This window comes from Cannabis sativa, chromosome 7, assembly GCF_029168945.1.
Source record: "Cannabis sativa cultivar Pink pepper isolate KNU-18-1 chromosome 7, ASM2916894v1, whole genome shotgun sequence".
Lineage (NCBI taxonomy): Eukaryota > Viridiplantae > Streptophyta > Magnoliopsida > Rosales > Cannabaceae > Cannabis > Cannabis sativa.
This window is the reverse complement of record NC_083607.1, coordinates 30,703,275-30,716,925: the sequence shown is the minus strand read 5'-3', so window position 1 is coordinate 30,716,925 and position 13,651 is coordinate 30,703,275. Positions and strand designations below refer to the sequence as shown.

Sequence of the window (13,651 nt, the reverse complement as noted above, 5' to 3'; positions counted from 1 at the left end):
CCAATGCTCTGGAAAGAACATAGCACTTCTCCAAATGCAAGTAAACTCTGTTGTAGATTATCATATCAGTAAAACCCTGTGTCCGATAAATCTAGGAAACTTTATTCACATAGTCATGTTTACTTTCCAATGTGTTGACAGCACAATAAACAGGATCAAGTATGTGAAAAGGGTTTCAGATGAATTTATACATTATGTACATATAATTATGAAATAAATCATGTGAACCATGCAACATTAAATGTTATTTCTGATCTATATTAATAAGTAAATGTGATTATATTGAAATGAGTTTTATTTAGGGCATAAAACCCAACATCAATTTGATGAGACAATTTTTTATTCAATTTATTCAACTCTCTATTTTCAGAAGTAACCTGAATCCATTTTTCATACATGACTTTGTATGATTCAGCAAGAGACTCTTCACAGATCTCAGACTCATCTGAATCTGATTCCTCTTGTTTAGTGGTATTATTCAAACATACCAATCTAGCTTTCACCTGTGAATCACACAACACATTAGTCATAACAGAAGTTAGGGCAACATTCTCAGAATTATCTTCACCACTCTCGGTTTCATCATCACTCCAAGTGACATTGAAACTTTTCTTATTCTTTTTCAAAGTGTTTGCACACTCAGATTGAATATGCCCAAAACCTTCACATCTTTTTCATATATTTCTGAAAATTCTTTGTTAATAAAGCAATCTCATCATCACATTCATTATCAGCAACTTTCAAAGCGATACTTTTACCTTTATCAGCAACGGATTTGGGTTTGTCCTTTTGTTTAATTTGTTGATTTAATTCAAAAGTACGCAAGGAACCCATTAATTCTTCTACCTTCATTGTGCTAAAATCCTTAGCTTCCTCCATTGCCAAAAGCTTAGTATCAAACCTCTCTGGAAGAACTCTAACAATTTTTCTCACAAGAACAGAATCATCAAGTTTTTCACCAAGAGCAAAATATTCGTTAGCAATATCAAATAATTTTTCATAGAATTCAGTTAAAGTTTCATTATCTGACATTCTAAGCTCATCAAATTTAGTTTGAAGCATAATAAATCTAGATCACTTAACATCAGAAGTTCCCTCAAACTGAGTTTGAAGGATCTCCCAAGCTTCCTTGGCAGAAACACAAGATGATATTAGTTTGATATAACCTTCACCTACACCATTAAATATAGCATGCAAAGCTTTGCTATTGTAGGCAGAAAGTTTATCATCTTCAACAGACCATTCCAGTTCAGATTTTATAGTAGTATTACCTGAAGAATCTGTCTCAACTGGAAGAGACCAACCTGATAGAACCATCCTCCAAGCTTTCTCATCTTGAGATTTGATGAAGGCCCTCATTCCAACTTTCCAATAAGGATAGTTAGAGTCATTAAGCAACGGTGGTCTAGAAATAGAACTTCCTTCCGCAAAAAATGACATTTTAACACAAAAACGTTATAGGACCACACTAAGAGTTTAGTGTCCCGCTCTGATACCAATTGAAAAACCGTATTTTTACAAATGTCAATTATATATATATGAAAATATAAAACTGTATGCGTCTGCAGAAGCAGAAAGTAATTCTGTTACTGCAGAAACCAGTTTTGCAGTGACAAAACAAAATAGGCAGAATATAAAAATATTTGCAGAAAATTAAATAACTTGACACATGAGATTTATACGTGGTATCAGTGTTCTCCCGAACACTCCTAGTCCACGGGGCCACGCCCAGAGAATGAAATCAATTAATAAAGTCTCAAAATTACAAACACAATTGACTTAAACAAGTTTAGACTCTCTCTAAAGTATTGATGCAATCCTTTGTAATCCACTTTATGAATCTGACTTCTTGAAACACCTTCAAGCCCGAACTCCCTTCGTCTTTGAAGTGTGAGTGCTTACTTCCTCCCGAAGTAAGGCTTCAACAAGTCTTCTCCCGAAGACCAAGTGCTTACTTCCTCCCGAAGTAAGGCTTTATCAAGTCTTCTCCCGAAGACCAATCTCTTGTTCAGTCAAGTAGTTCTTCACAAACACTAGGACAGAGTAAGAACAGAAATAGACAACTAGAACCTAGATGAACAACTAGGCTCTCACAAAACAAAGAAACACTCTTCTCTCTAAAAGATAAATGCAAAAAATGAATAATGGAAGAGTTGATTCGAATGGCTGCTCTCTAGGCTCTATTTATAGAACATAGAAACCTTAGAGACAGTCACAAGATCGAATCTACAGCAGTACAAAAACTTTCCTAAGAAAACACGATCTGCAAAGCATCGTATCTCGGATGTCGACGCAAAGAAATCGACTTAAACGGGAAACTTGCTATAGTCGGGTCCGATCCTCTATCAATGCTTGATTCCTGCCAAAAACAGATTAGCTATTCTGATTGTATCAAGATACAATCGAAATCAGTAAGAAAAAAGCAATAATCAAAGTTTCCCTAAAAAAGACAACTTTCCAAATTTTAAGAAGTTTCCAAACAAAGGAAAGTTCAGCTGAAAAATGCAACTTTCCTAATGAGGAAAAGAGCAACTACAAACCAAATAAACAAGGTAAGAAATCGGTTATGAATGCACAAGAATCTTACCATAAAAGTAAAAAATATTTTGTCAACTAACTTACCAAAAAAGGACTTTACAAATATGATATGGGAAAACATGTAAAAATATAAACAAAACAAAAACTTATAATCCAAATACATCAAAATATTATGTCATAAAAAAGTAAACTTTTAATTTATTTTTTTTTCATACTGTAAATTCTATATTATACTACTCACAATACTCAATGACTGTCATTTAGAGCATCTCCAATGGTTATGTCATCCTTTGTTTTTTAGGAAAAAAAGTTATTTTTATCAAGAAATTTTATAAATTTAATTTTTTAAATGTGATATGTGTCACTATGGTAGGTAACTTTTAAAGTTGTTAATTAAGTACTTTTGTAATAAAATGTATCAAATCTTACAGAAAAAAAATTAAGATGATATGTTACTTTTGTCAACTATATTCTCATTTCTCTCATTAGAGATGCTGTGAATATTGACTTCTTCACCATTTATATACTTGGACGGAGGATAGTCATGGAGTCACGTTAGTTGTGATCATTATTTCTATTACAACATAATATATGAAATAATAACAGAATTTATGCATTTAATTATCAACCATAGATGATATGATAGATTTCATTCTGTTAACTAGATCTCTCTTTGAGTGAAATTTAAGTTCAATATTCATTATTGATTTTCCGATAGGAAAACTGTCAAAAAAAAAGGCATTTGTTTTTTTTTTTTCATCCTAAAACAGTACATAAGAAAGAAGAAAAAAAAAAAAACTATTGCATAAAAGAGAATTAAGAGGTGAAAGTGGTCTTCCCTATTGTTTTTTTTTTTCTGTTGTTCATTATATATTATTATAAGTAGATACTTGTACAACAACGTTACATTAATCATTAATATCCTTCCCCACCATTTTCCACTAACAAATATTGTAAAAGAAAAAGACAATGTAGACCCCTAGTCCCACAGCAGGCCACACCGTATTAAACCAGTGTCTTCGATTAATTATGATTTTTCTTTTTATTAAAGGATTAATTATAGTCCCCACATCATACCGTCTTTATGCCCCGTCACATTGTGGACCCCACGTAGCCCCTGTTCTCCAACCGCAATAGTTACTCAAGTAGTAAAACTCTACAGCTACTCAAATCCTACACAAAGTTCGTGCAGCTCACGCGCCGCCGCACTCCTCCAAACACGTAGGAATTAGTTACCCCTGCCAACTTTCAGAAGCCGACCACGTTATATACACTTCCGTTTTCACTAACTATTACCGCCGTTACACCGCCTGATCATAACAACTTGCCTTAATCAGACGGCACACATTCAAGTGGGCAGAGTCCCCAAGTATTTAATGCCGAAGGATGCAATGAGCGCGTGGAGGCTATCCTTTAAAGAACATGAAATGGAAGGTTTTTTCTTTTTAAATAAATAAATAAACAAAATAATGGTTGAAGAAAGAAATCACCGGCGGCGATTTGCCGGCGATAAATAAACCTGGCTCTGAATCACCGTTTTGCCGATCTTAAATCCCGGAACAACCGTGAAATTCACTCTGAGCTCCACTTCCGGGTTGGCGTCGATTTCGCCGGCAGGGAATAGTACTTCTTGGTTCACACACCCCATATAAACCTCAGAGAATCTGGAGTCTTTTCTAACTTGAAAAATTGTAACTTCTCCATCTTCTTGGCCAAAAGAAAAAGCTAAAGAGTGGAGAAGCCAAACTCGCTTTGACATATCGGCGAAAGCCGAGAAAAATGGCGTTTCCGGGTACCCGCATGACGTCATCATCTTCCTCTGGTTTAAATTCCCAAAAAAGGAACACTCCATTTTAGCATGAACCAGTTGGAGATACTTGGTCCTCAAGAACATTCCGAAAGAGGAGTTTGGGTTCTGGGTAAAGAGGTGTTTCGGGCTTACGGATTTTAGCTTCTTGAATCGGTCGAAGAAAACAACGGAGTCAGAGCAAACAGGGGAATCGCCGCCGCGGATGTTGAAGGCTGGGTCGTTGAAGCCTTCAAACATGGTTTTACAGACAAACGATTCGAAAACGAAGCACCGGTGACTCTGTTTTGAGAAGGAAGCTTCGGGCTCGATAAACTTGACGGCGGCCTCGAGATCCCAATTCGCGGATTCCATTTCCCGTACCAAGATCTTGACGAAGCTCCTTACTGATCTGAGAGTCAAGTCGTTGAGAAACTCAACAAAATGGGCTGGGTTCAGAGCGGAAATCAGGAGGGTATCAAAGATCGAAAGTGGCCCACTTAAATTCAGCTTTTTCTCTAAGGACTTGTTCAGAGAAACAGAGTCCTCAAGGTTTTTCTTGAGGCCAGAAAGATTCAAACATTTCCGGTTGACCTCGGCCTCGAGCTTTTTAATGGTTATTTGGTAAGTCTTCATTAAGCCCTGTTGTTCTTGAATCTCAGCGAGCATTATCGTTACCTGTGGCGACAGATCAAGTTCTTTTTTTAAAAAGCTTCGTTTGAGCTCTGATATGGCTCTAAGCTCGTTGACCACGGCCAAATCAGCCACCTGAATGGCATCACTATGTTAAATAAATTAACAATTAACCCAAGATCTATTTGTATATAACATAGAACACAATAGTAGTATATGATAATATAGTATGTGTACCTGATTGATCCATAGCAATTATCTCTGATTGATCCACAGCAGTTACTCCAATTTGATAGTGCAATACTATCAACTAAGTCTTCCTCCCTAGATCTCTAAATCGGCTAGCTTTATTTTCTCTCGATTATCAAAAGGTATACAATTGTGATGAGACAATATGTATTTATAGAGTTAGGGAGGGGACTTAGCTACAAAACCCTAGTTGGGCTCGCTCATCAAAGGCTTCAGTCAACTAGAAAAGCCCACACTTCTGCTTCACCTAGACTTTACTCACAGATGCTAAGCCCATTAACAATTGATCACCAACAACATGGGCTAACACAACAAAGAACTATCCAATCAACCCAAGTTTTAATAAAACCAATAAAATATAATGTAAGCCCAAATAAAAGTCTAACATTCTCCCACTTGGGCTACATTGATTTTAATACATATATATTATATATCAAAATAATTTTGTTTGAAAACGACTCATGGGTTGAACAACAAGAAAACATTTGTGGCCACTTTAAAAACTGATAGTTCTCTGATAGCATCTCAACATACCGGTCCAATTTAACCTTTGATAATGAACTATGACAGTCATATTGTTTTTAGCTCAACAAAAGACATTCATAATCACAAATACCAAAGTATTAAATCGACATGGTCAATAAGTCTAGTAGTGTGGTAAGGAATTATGTTCAACATGTGATCAATATAAAATAACATAATATCCTTATCAGTCCTCAATTTCACTGATACCGTGATGCTTAATAAATAAGCCAGTGAAATTAAACATACACCACTTAAAATAAGTAAGTGTCACTAAACTTGCTTAAAGAATTAAGCCAACAACATATCATTGTCAATAAGCAAATAAATTTAATAGACAATGATCACAACAATATGAACCACATGCTTTCAATTCAATCATTCTCGAGAATATAACAAAACATAATTGAAAACATATCCATTCAATAATAAAAAATATTGAAACATAAAATGTAGTTCATAACTTTATTCGGAAAATTATAAATAATAATTTCGAAAACAAACAGAAAACAAAACTCCCACTAACCCAAAAGATCAAAAGATTCTAAAATGCCCATATTAACAACATGTTTATTAAACAAAGACGGCACTTAACCATTTGGTTAGAGGATCGGCTAACATCGACTCGGTCTTGCAATTTTCAATAACAATGTCTCCTTTCTTGACCAAGTCTCTCGACAAGTGAGATACTTTATTTCCATATGTTTAGAAGCACTACTAATCTTGTTATTCTTTGAAAAGAAAACACAGGCATCATTATCACAATAGATTAGCATAGGTGTGGAAATAGAATCAACCACTCGTATCTCCGAAATAAAATTCTTCACCACAAAGCTTGCAAAGATGCCCCATAACATGCAACAAACTCGGCATACATAGTAGATGATGTGATCAAAGTCTCGCTTGACACTCTTCCAAGAAATAGCAAGACTCGCCAAGGTGAAAATATAGCCAGAAGTTGACTTTAAATCATCTACACAACCACCAAAATCTGAATCTGAATAACCAACAACTCGAAGATTGTCAACATGCTTATACACAAGCATAAAACTCTTCGTTCTTTGCAAATATCTCAAAACTTTCTTGGCTGCAACCCAATGATCAAGGCCAGGATCAGATAAATATCTCCCAAGAACATTTACTACGAAAGCTATGTCAGGTCGAGTGCAAACCTGAGCATACATCAAACTCCCTACTACACTTGCATAAGGGATGTTCTTCATTGCTCCTCTTTCCAAGTCGTTCTTAGGACATTGCTGCTTAGTGAACTTGTCCCCTTTCAGAATAGGAACAGAACCAGCTTTACACAAATCCATGTTGAACCTTTTGAGCACACGATTAATGTAAGCTTCTTGAGATAAGCCAAGAACTTTTCGATTCCTGTCACGATGGATCTCAATCCCCAAAACATAGGATGCCTCTCCAAGATCTTTCATATCAAAATTGGAAGACAGAAAATTTTTGGTCTCATTTAGTAGTGACAAATCACTGCTGGCAAGTAAAATGTCATCTACGTAAAGAACAAGAAAAATATAACGACTCCCACTGATCTTCATATAAATACACTGATCAAACTTGTTCTCTACGAAACCAAACGATGTCACAACCTTGTCAAACTTCAAGTACCACTGGCGAGATGCCTGTTTGAGACCATAAATGGATCGTTTCAACTTGCAAACCAAGTGTTCTTTTCCATTCTCCTTGTAGCCTTCAGGTTGAGACATATAGACTTCCTCATTCAATTCTCCATTCAGAAAAGCAGTTTTAACATCCATTTGATGCAACTCTAAATCAAAATGCGCAACTAAGGCCATAATAATTCTGAATGAATCTTTAGTGGAAACAGTGAGAAAGTTTCAGTGTAATCAATACCTTCTCTTTGAGTAAAGCCTTTAGCCACTAAACGCGCTTTAAACCTTTCAATACCGTCCCTTTTTATCCCTTTTAGCCTTTAAAATCCACTTACAACCTATTGGTTTGAAACCATCAGGTAATAAAACTAGCTCCCATACACCATTTTTCTTCATGGAGTCGATCTCATCATCCGTAGCTGCTAACCATTTTGAAGATTGTGGACTATTAAGTGCTTCACTAAAAGTGACAGGATCCACAAAATGATCAATATCATATTCTCCTTCTCCAAGATAAACAAAATTATCATGACACTTTGTTGACTTCTTTTGTCTCTGAGATCTTCTTAGAGGAGGTACTTCTGGAATAACTTCTCTTTGTTGATCATTGTTTTGAATAACATCTTCCACAACTGGAATTTCTTCAATAACAGGATTCTCATTAACAATAGGAGCTTCATCATTAATAGGCCCTTCATCAATAATAGGACCTTCATCATCTTCGATATCGGGAGCAATATATTCATCAACAATGGGAGCATTACCAACTGGAGTAGGATGGAGACTACTATTATCATCTCTTGAAAATGACATAGGAATACAAATTCCTTTAGAGGACTCCCCCATTTCAAGAGATGTTGAAGGAATTTTCTCAGCAACATCAAATTCCAGAAATTTAGCAGTCTGAGATTCAACAATTCGCGTACCACGAGTGGGACAGTAAAAGCGATAGCCTTTTGAGCGCATTGGATAACCAATGAAATAACAGCGATTTGTTCTCGGATCTAACTTTTTCAAATTAGGATCATAAATCTTTACTTCAGCTGGACAACCCCATACTCGAAGATGATTAAGACTAGGCTTCCGCCCAGTCCATAACTCAAAAGGGGTCTTGGGAATGCATTTCATCCGGGAACACGATTTAAAATATAAGTTGCGGTCATAAGTGCTTCACCCCATAAAAACTACGGAAGATTTGTTCTACTCATCATACTTCTAACCATATCCATGAGAGTGCGATTTCTCCTTTCGGCAACGCCATTTTGCTCTGGTGAACCAGGCATAGTGTATTGAGCAACTATACCATTTTCTTGTAAGTACTCTGCAAAAAGCCCCATGTGTTGTCCCGATTCTGTATAACGACCATAATATTCTCCTCCACGATCAGAATGAACAACTTTGATGACTCTTCCTAATTGTTTCTCAACCTCATTTCGAAAAATTTTGAGTTTATCAAGGGCGTCAGATTTTTCTTTAATTAAATAGGTGAATCCATAACGAGAAAAATCATCAATAAAAGTGATAAAATACTTATTTCTGCACAACGTGGTGGAATAAGGACCACTAATGTCTGTGTGGATAATTTCCAATAAAGATTGACTGCGGTTTGCAGTCTTCTTTCTTGTTTTAGTCAATTTTCCACGAGTACAATCAACACAAGTATCCCAATCAGAAGCATCAAGAGGAGGAAGTATTTCAGACTTAATTAAACGATCAACCCTTTCTCTGGAAATATGACCCAATCTTTTGTGCCATAACAATAAGGATGTTTCCTTAATATGAGGTCTTTTACCCACAGAATTCACAACATTAAAAGAGGAATCTAAAGGAGCCAATGACAACTTGTAAAGACCATCAGAATAAAAGCAATTTCCAATAATTCGAGAGTCAAGCATAATGTCAACATTATCATTTGCAAAATGAAAAGAATATCCTTGTTTAACCAAAAGCGGAAGCGAAACTAAATTCCTTTTAAAAGTAGGAACATAAAAAGTATTGTTCATAATAATCTTATCACGAGACTGTAATTCAAGAATAAATGTTCCAACATAGATAACGTCAACTCCAACATCATTGCCCACTTTAAGCTTGGACTCCCTCTCACTTGGCTTCCTGAGATCCCTTAGCCCCTGTAAGGAAGCAGAAACATGAACAGTAGCACCACTGTCTAACCACCAAGAATCAATAGGAACATCAACTAGATTAGATTCAAAACAAACACATGCCAATGGATTACCTGATTGTGCTTGCTTCTTTTCTAACCAAGTCTTAAATTTGTGACAGTCAGTTCTCCGATGCCCCAATTTTTCACAAAAGTAACACTTCACATTAGAGTATTTGGACTTTCCATTGTTATTCTTCTGTTTATTCTTATGTTCCTTACCATTACCATTCTGTTTAGTAGCACCATCATTTTTATTCTTGAATTTTCCTTTTCCTTTGTTGGGCTTGAGGTGAGAAACATAGTTAGCAGATTCATTCTTCTCCCTTTTAAGCTTGCTTTCTTCAGCTACACACTGAGAAATTAGATCGCTGATAGTCCATGTTTGATTGTAAGTGTTGTAGGCTGTCTTGATAAGGCTGAAAGAGGCAGGAAGAGCATGAAGAGCTCGATGAATAATGAAAGAGTCAGGAAGAGGAATATTATGATCTTTTAACTTGGACTGAACATTCACCAATTTCAGAATAAAATCTCGCACTCCTTTTAATTCATCATACTTAATGGTTGTCATTTCATCCATAAGATGTCCAGCTTCAGCGTTTTCACCAGTGTCGTTTAATTTTTCTACAGCATTGAAAAACTCTTTGGCATTTGTAGTGTCTGGCAAACCACTCAATAGATGTTCAGGAATGGATCTTTTCATGGTAAGAAGACTAAGTCGACTTGACTTTTCCCATTGTGCATGATGAGTTCTCTCAGCAGCTGTACTGGAGTCAGTAAGATCAGCAGGTTTTTCTTCTCGTAGGCACAAGTCCATATCCATTATGCCTAAAGTAAATTCCACATCTCGTTTCCATGTCTTGTAGTTGGAAGCATTCAAAATATGGATGGAAGCATTATTGTTGTTCACAGAAAAGGAGACTGAAAAATTCAAAATTAAAACTTGAATAAGCAATATGAGCAATGTATTAGAAAATATTGTAGAATCAACTGGTCATTATAAACTCCCCTTTGGGGTGAGAATATAACACACACATGATTTACCTTCATGAAGTTAACAACAAAGAAAAAATACATATCATTTAAGAATTTTATTACCTTTGGGCAAATAAATTTCTTAAAAATATGTATTAATTCAAACAAAAAATAATAATAAATTTATATATTTAAATTATTACCTTTGGGCAAATAATTAAAATATATACATTTAATATTAACTCACTTCATGGAATGTGAACTAATATATGTAAATACTACCTTTGGGCAAGTAATTACACATATAGTCAACCAAAAATATAATATTTTCTTCAACATGTGAAATTTGGTGATAAAACAATCATTGAAAATTAATAATTTTCAACCAAATTTCCAAAAGAGATATATAATTGCTTTTATTATATTGATAAGCAAAAAATAAAGTGTCCACCATAACACATTATTTTTGTATCAAACAACCAAGTTTTATAACTTTAGAACAACAAATAATTAAAAGATGTGAATATAAGAAAATTGGTGGAGACTACATAGTCAAAACAAATTAAATAAGAGAGTGACTATGTTTTATGGAACGAGAAGAAACTCAAAAAATTTTCTATGATTGACAAATTTCGAAAAATCATCAAAAATTATTTTTAATAATTTTTTAACTGCATAATTATCATTAAAATAATAATAATTATTAAACGGAGTCAAAAAATTAATTAAAAATCATAGAAAAATCAGAAATTGAATTTTAAGCACGCTGGAAAAAAGAACGTCGAAAACCGATGCCCCACGACGCCGCACGCGCCCCCACGCGCCACCTGCGCGAGTGGGCGTCGCTACTGGCCGGGTCTTCTTCTTCCTGGGGCGGGTTCCAGTCGGGTCACGCGACCCGGTTCGGACTCCAGTCGGGTCTGCTTGTTTTTTCCGGCCAAAAAACGACGAAAAGATGGGGATTTTGGATGGGTTTCGATTGGGAATCAATTTCTAGTTGATTTACACTATTAATTTCATGTATTAAAAAATAAATGGGTAGATTTATGGCTAAAATCAATCCCAAAATTGAAGAACACAAAAGAAAAAAAAATTGTAATGCTAATCTTAGTTTAAATCCGAAATTAATTATGTAGGAACAATCTTAAACAATTGATAATGACAAATCTATCATCAATTTTAGATCAAAAACCGTAAAATCAAAACACACAAATTATAATTTCATATTATAATTATATAAACCCTAAAACTTTAAATTAAAATTCTCTTAATATAGACTATGAATTCAAACATATAATATATCAATTGAAAGAGAATTTAACGATCAATAAAATCCCTAAAGTTTTAAGATTTATAAACAAAAAATTACACATAAAATAATAACGAAATTAATATGAAATTATGGATAATTAATATATACAAATTAATTATACTAATTATAGGTTCTAAATCATATACAATAGGCAATCTGATACCACATGTTAAATAAATTAACAATTAACCCAAGATCTATTTGTATATAACATAGAACACAATAGTAGTATATGATAATATAGTATGTGTACCTGATTGATCCATAGCAATTATCTCTGATTGATCCACAGCAGTTACTCCAATTTGATAGTGCAATACTATCAACTAAGTCTTCCTCCCTAGATCTCTAAATCAGAAGCAGTTTATTTTCTCTGATTATCAAAAGGTATACAATTGTGATGAGACAATATGTATTTATAGAGTTAGGGAGGGGACTTAGCTACAAAACCCTAGTTGGGCTGGGCCTGCTCATCAAAGGCTTCAGTCAACTAGAAAAGCCCACACTTCTGCTTCACCTAGACTTTACTCACAGATGCTAAGCCCATTAACAATTGATCACCAACAACATGGGCTAACACAACAAAGAACTATCCAATCAACCCAAGTTTTAATAAAACCAATAAAATATAATGTAAGCCCAAATAAAAGTCTAACACACTATTATAAGGGTTCTGAGCCATTTGAAGTTCTGCATAAGCTGCTTTGATGGAGGTTATACCAGCAAAAAGCTTGGCCACCAGAGCTTCCATGATTGCTCTGTTTCGAGCCCTTGTAATGTCGTCATTGGTCTTATCAAAGTGCTTTGACTTATTATCAAAAGCACCATTAACATTGCCATCATCATCTTCATGTTCTTTAACTCTACAACCTTGAGGAGTAAGCAAGCAGATGCCATTGTTGGAGGAGATTCTAGTGGACGTTCTAAGATTGATCACTTTCTGAAAAGTCCGAGCTAGTTTGCTCTTGTTGGACACAGCAGATTTTGGTCTCACAGTATCCATATAATAAAATGGAAATAAATAAAAATCAAACAAAGAATCTGAGAGTAATCAGATGTAAGACGCTAAGAAGTACTCAAGGGGCTAGACTTGAGTGGACATAAAAGCAAAAGAAAAAAGAATGAAAAGAAAAAAAAAATAATGGGTTTAGATAAAGAAAGGAGTCCTGTTTCAAAAAAAAAAAAACAAATAAAGAAAGGAGTCTGATGAAGACGAAGAAGAAGTTAAAACTGAAAGTGGTTTGAAAGAGAGAGAGTGTGGATTTTAATGAGAAAAGGCAGAGCACAGAACTTTGACTATATGAGACTTTGGCAGACAATAAAGGATAAAATAAAATAAAAATAAGGGTGAGGTTTTTAAAGCGCGGGAAAAAGGAATAAAAAGAAGAAAAAAATTATTATTATTATTATAATAAATTTTTGGGTGCTTCTACAATACACCTTATTAATGGGTGTACTGATGCAATTTTTAACAATTTTGGTATGTATAAGAATTTTTTAGTTTAAATTTTTTTTATAGTCGTGTACGTTATAGTTATTTAAGACATCCTGCAAAATTTTGAGAAATTTGAAATAATTTACAATATAGAAATCAATGTTTAAACCGTCTATTTCACATGCGTATAAAATAAAAAAGTGACAAGTGTAACAGACTCTTTGAACACTGTTTTCGACATGTTAAGTTTTTTTGAATTTTTTAAAATTTTGCAGGATGTCTTAAATAAATATAACTTACACGATTATAAAATTAGACTAAAAAATTCTTATAGATACCGAAACAGTTAAAGGTTGCATCAGATCCCTTTTAAGGAGATGTATTGTAGAATTTTCCTAAAAATTTCTTT

At 34.5% G+C, this 13,651-nt stretch overlaps 1 protein-coding gene across 1 annotated transcript; it reads right to left on the bottom strand.

Moving 5' to 3' along the window:
- Positions 1-3,354: 3,354 nt before the first annotated feature.
- Positions 3,355-13,340, bottom strand: LOC115698084 (protein GRAVITROPIC IN THE LIGHT 1). The gene is made up of 2 exons (XM_030625260.2): positions 12,471-13,340; positions 3,355-5,109 (listed from the first exon to the last, which is right to left on the bottom strand). The coding sequence occupies exons 1-2, from the start codon at positions 12,808-12,810 to the stop codon at positions 4,025-4,027; spliced, it is 1,425 nt and encodes a 474-aa protein (XP_030481120.1). The 5' UTR covers positions 12,811-13,340; the 3' UTR covers positions 3,355-4,024.
- Between the last annotated feature and the right edge of the window lie 311 nt (positions 13,341-13,651).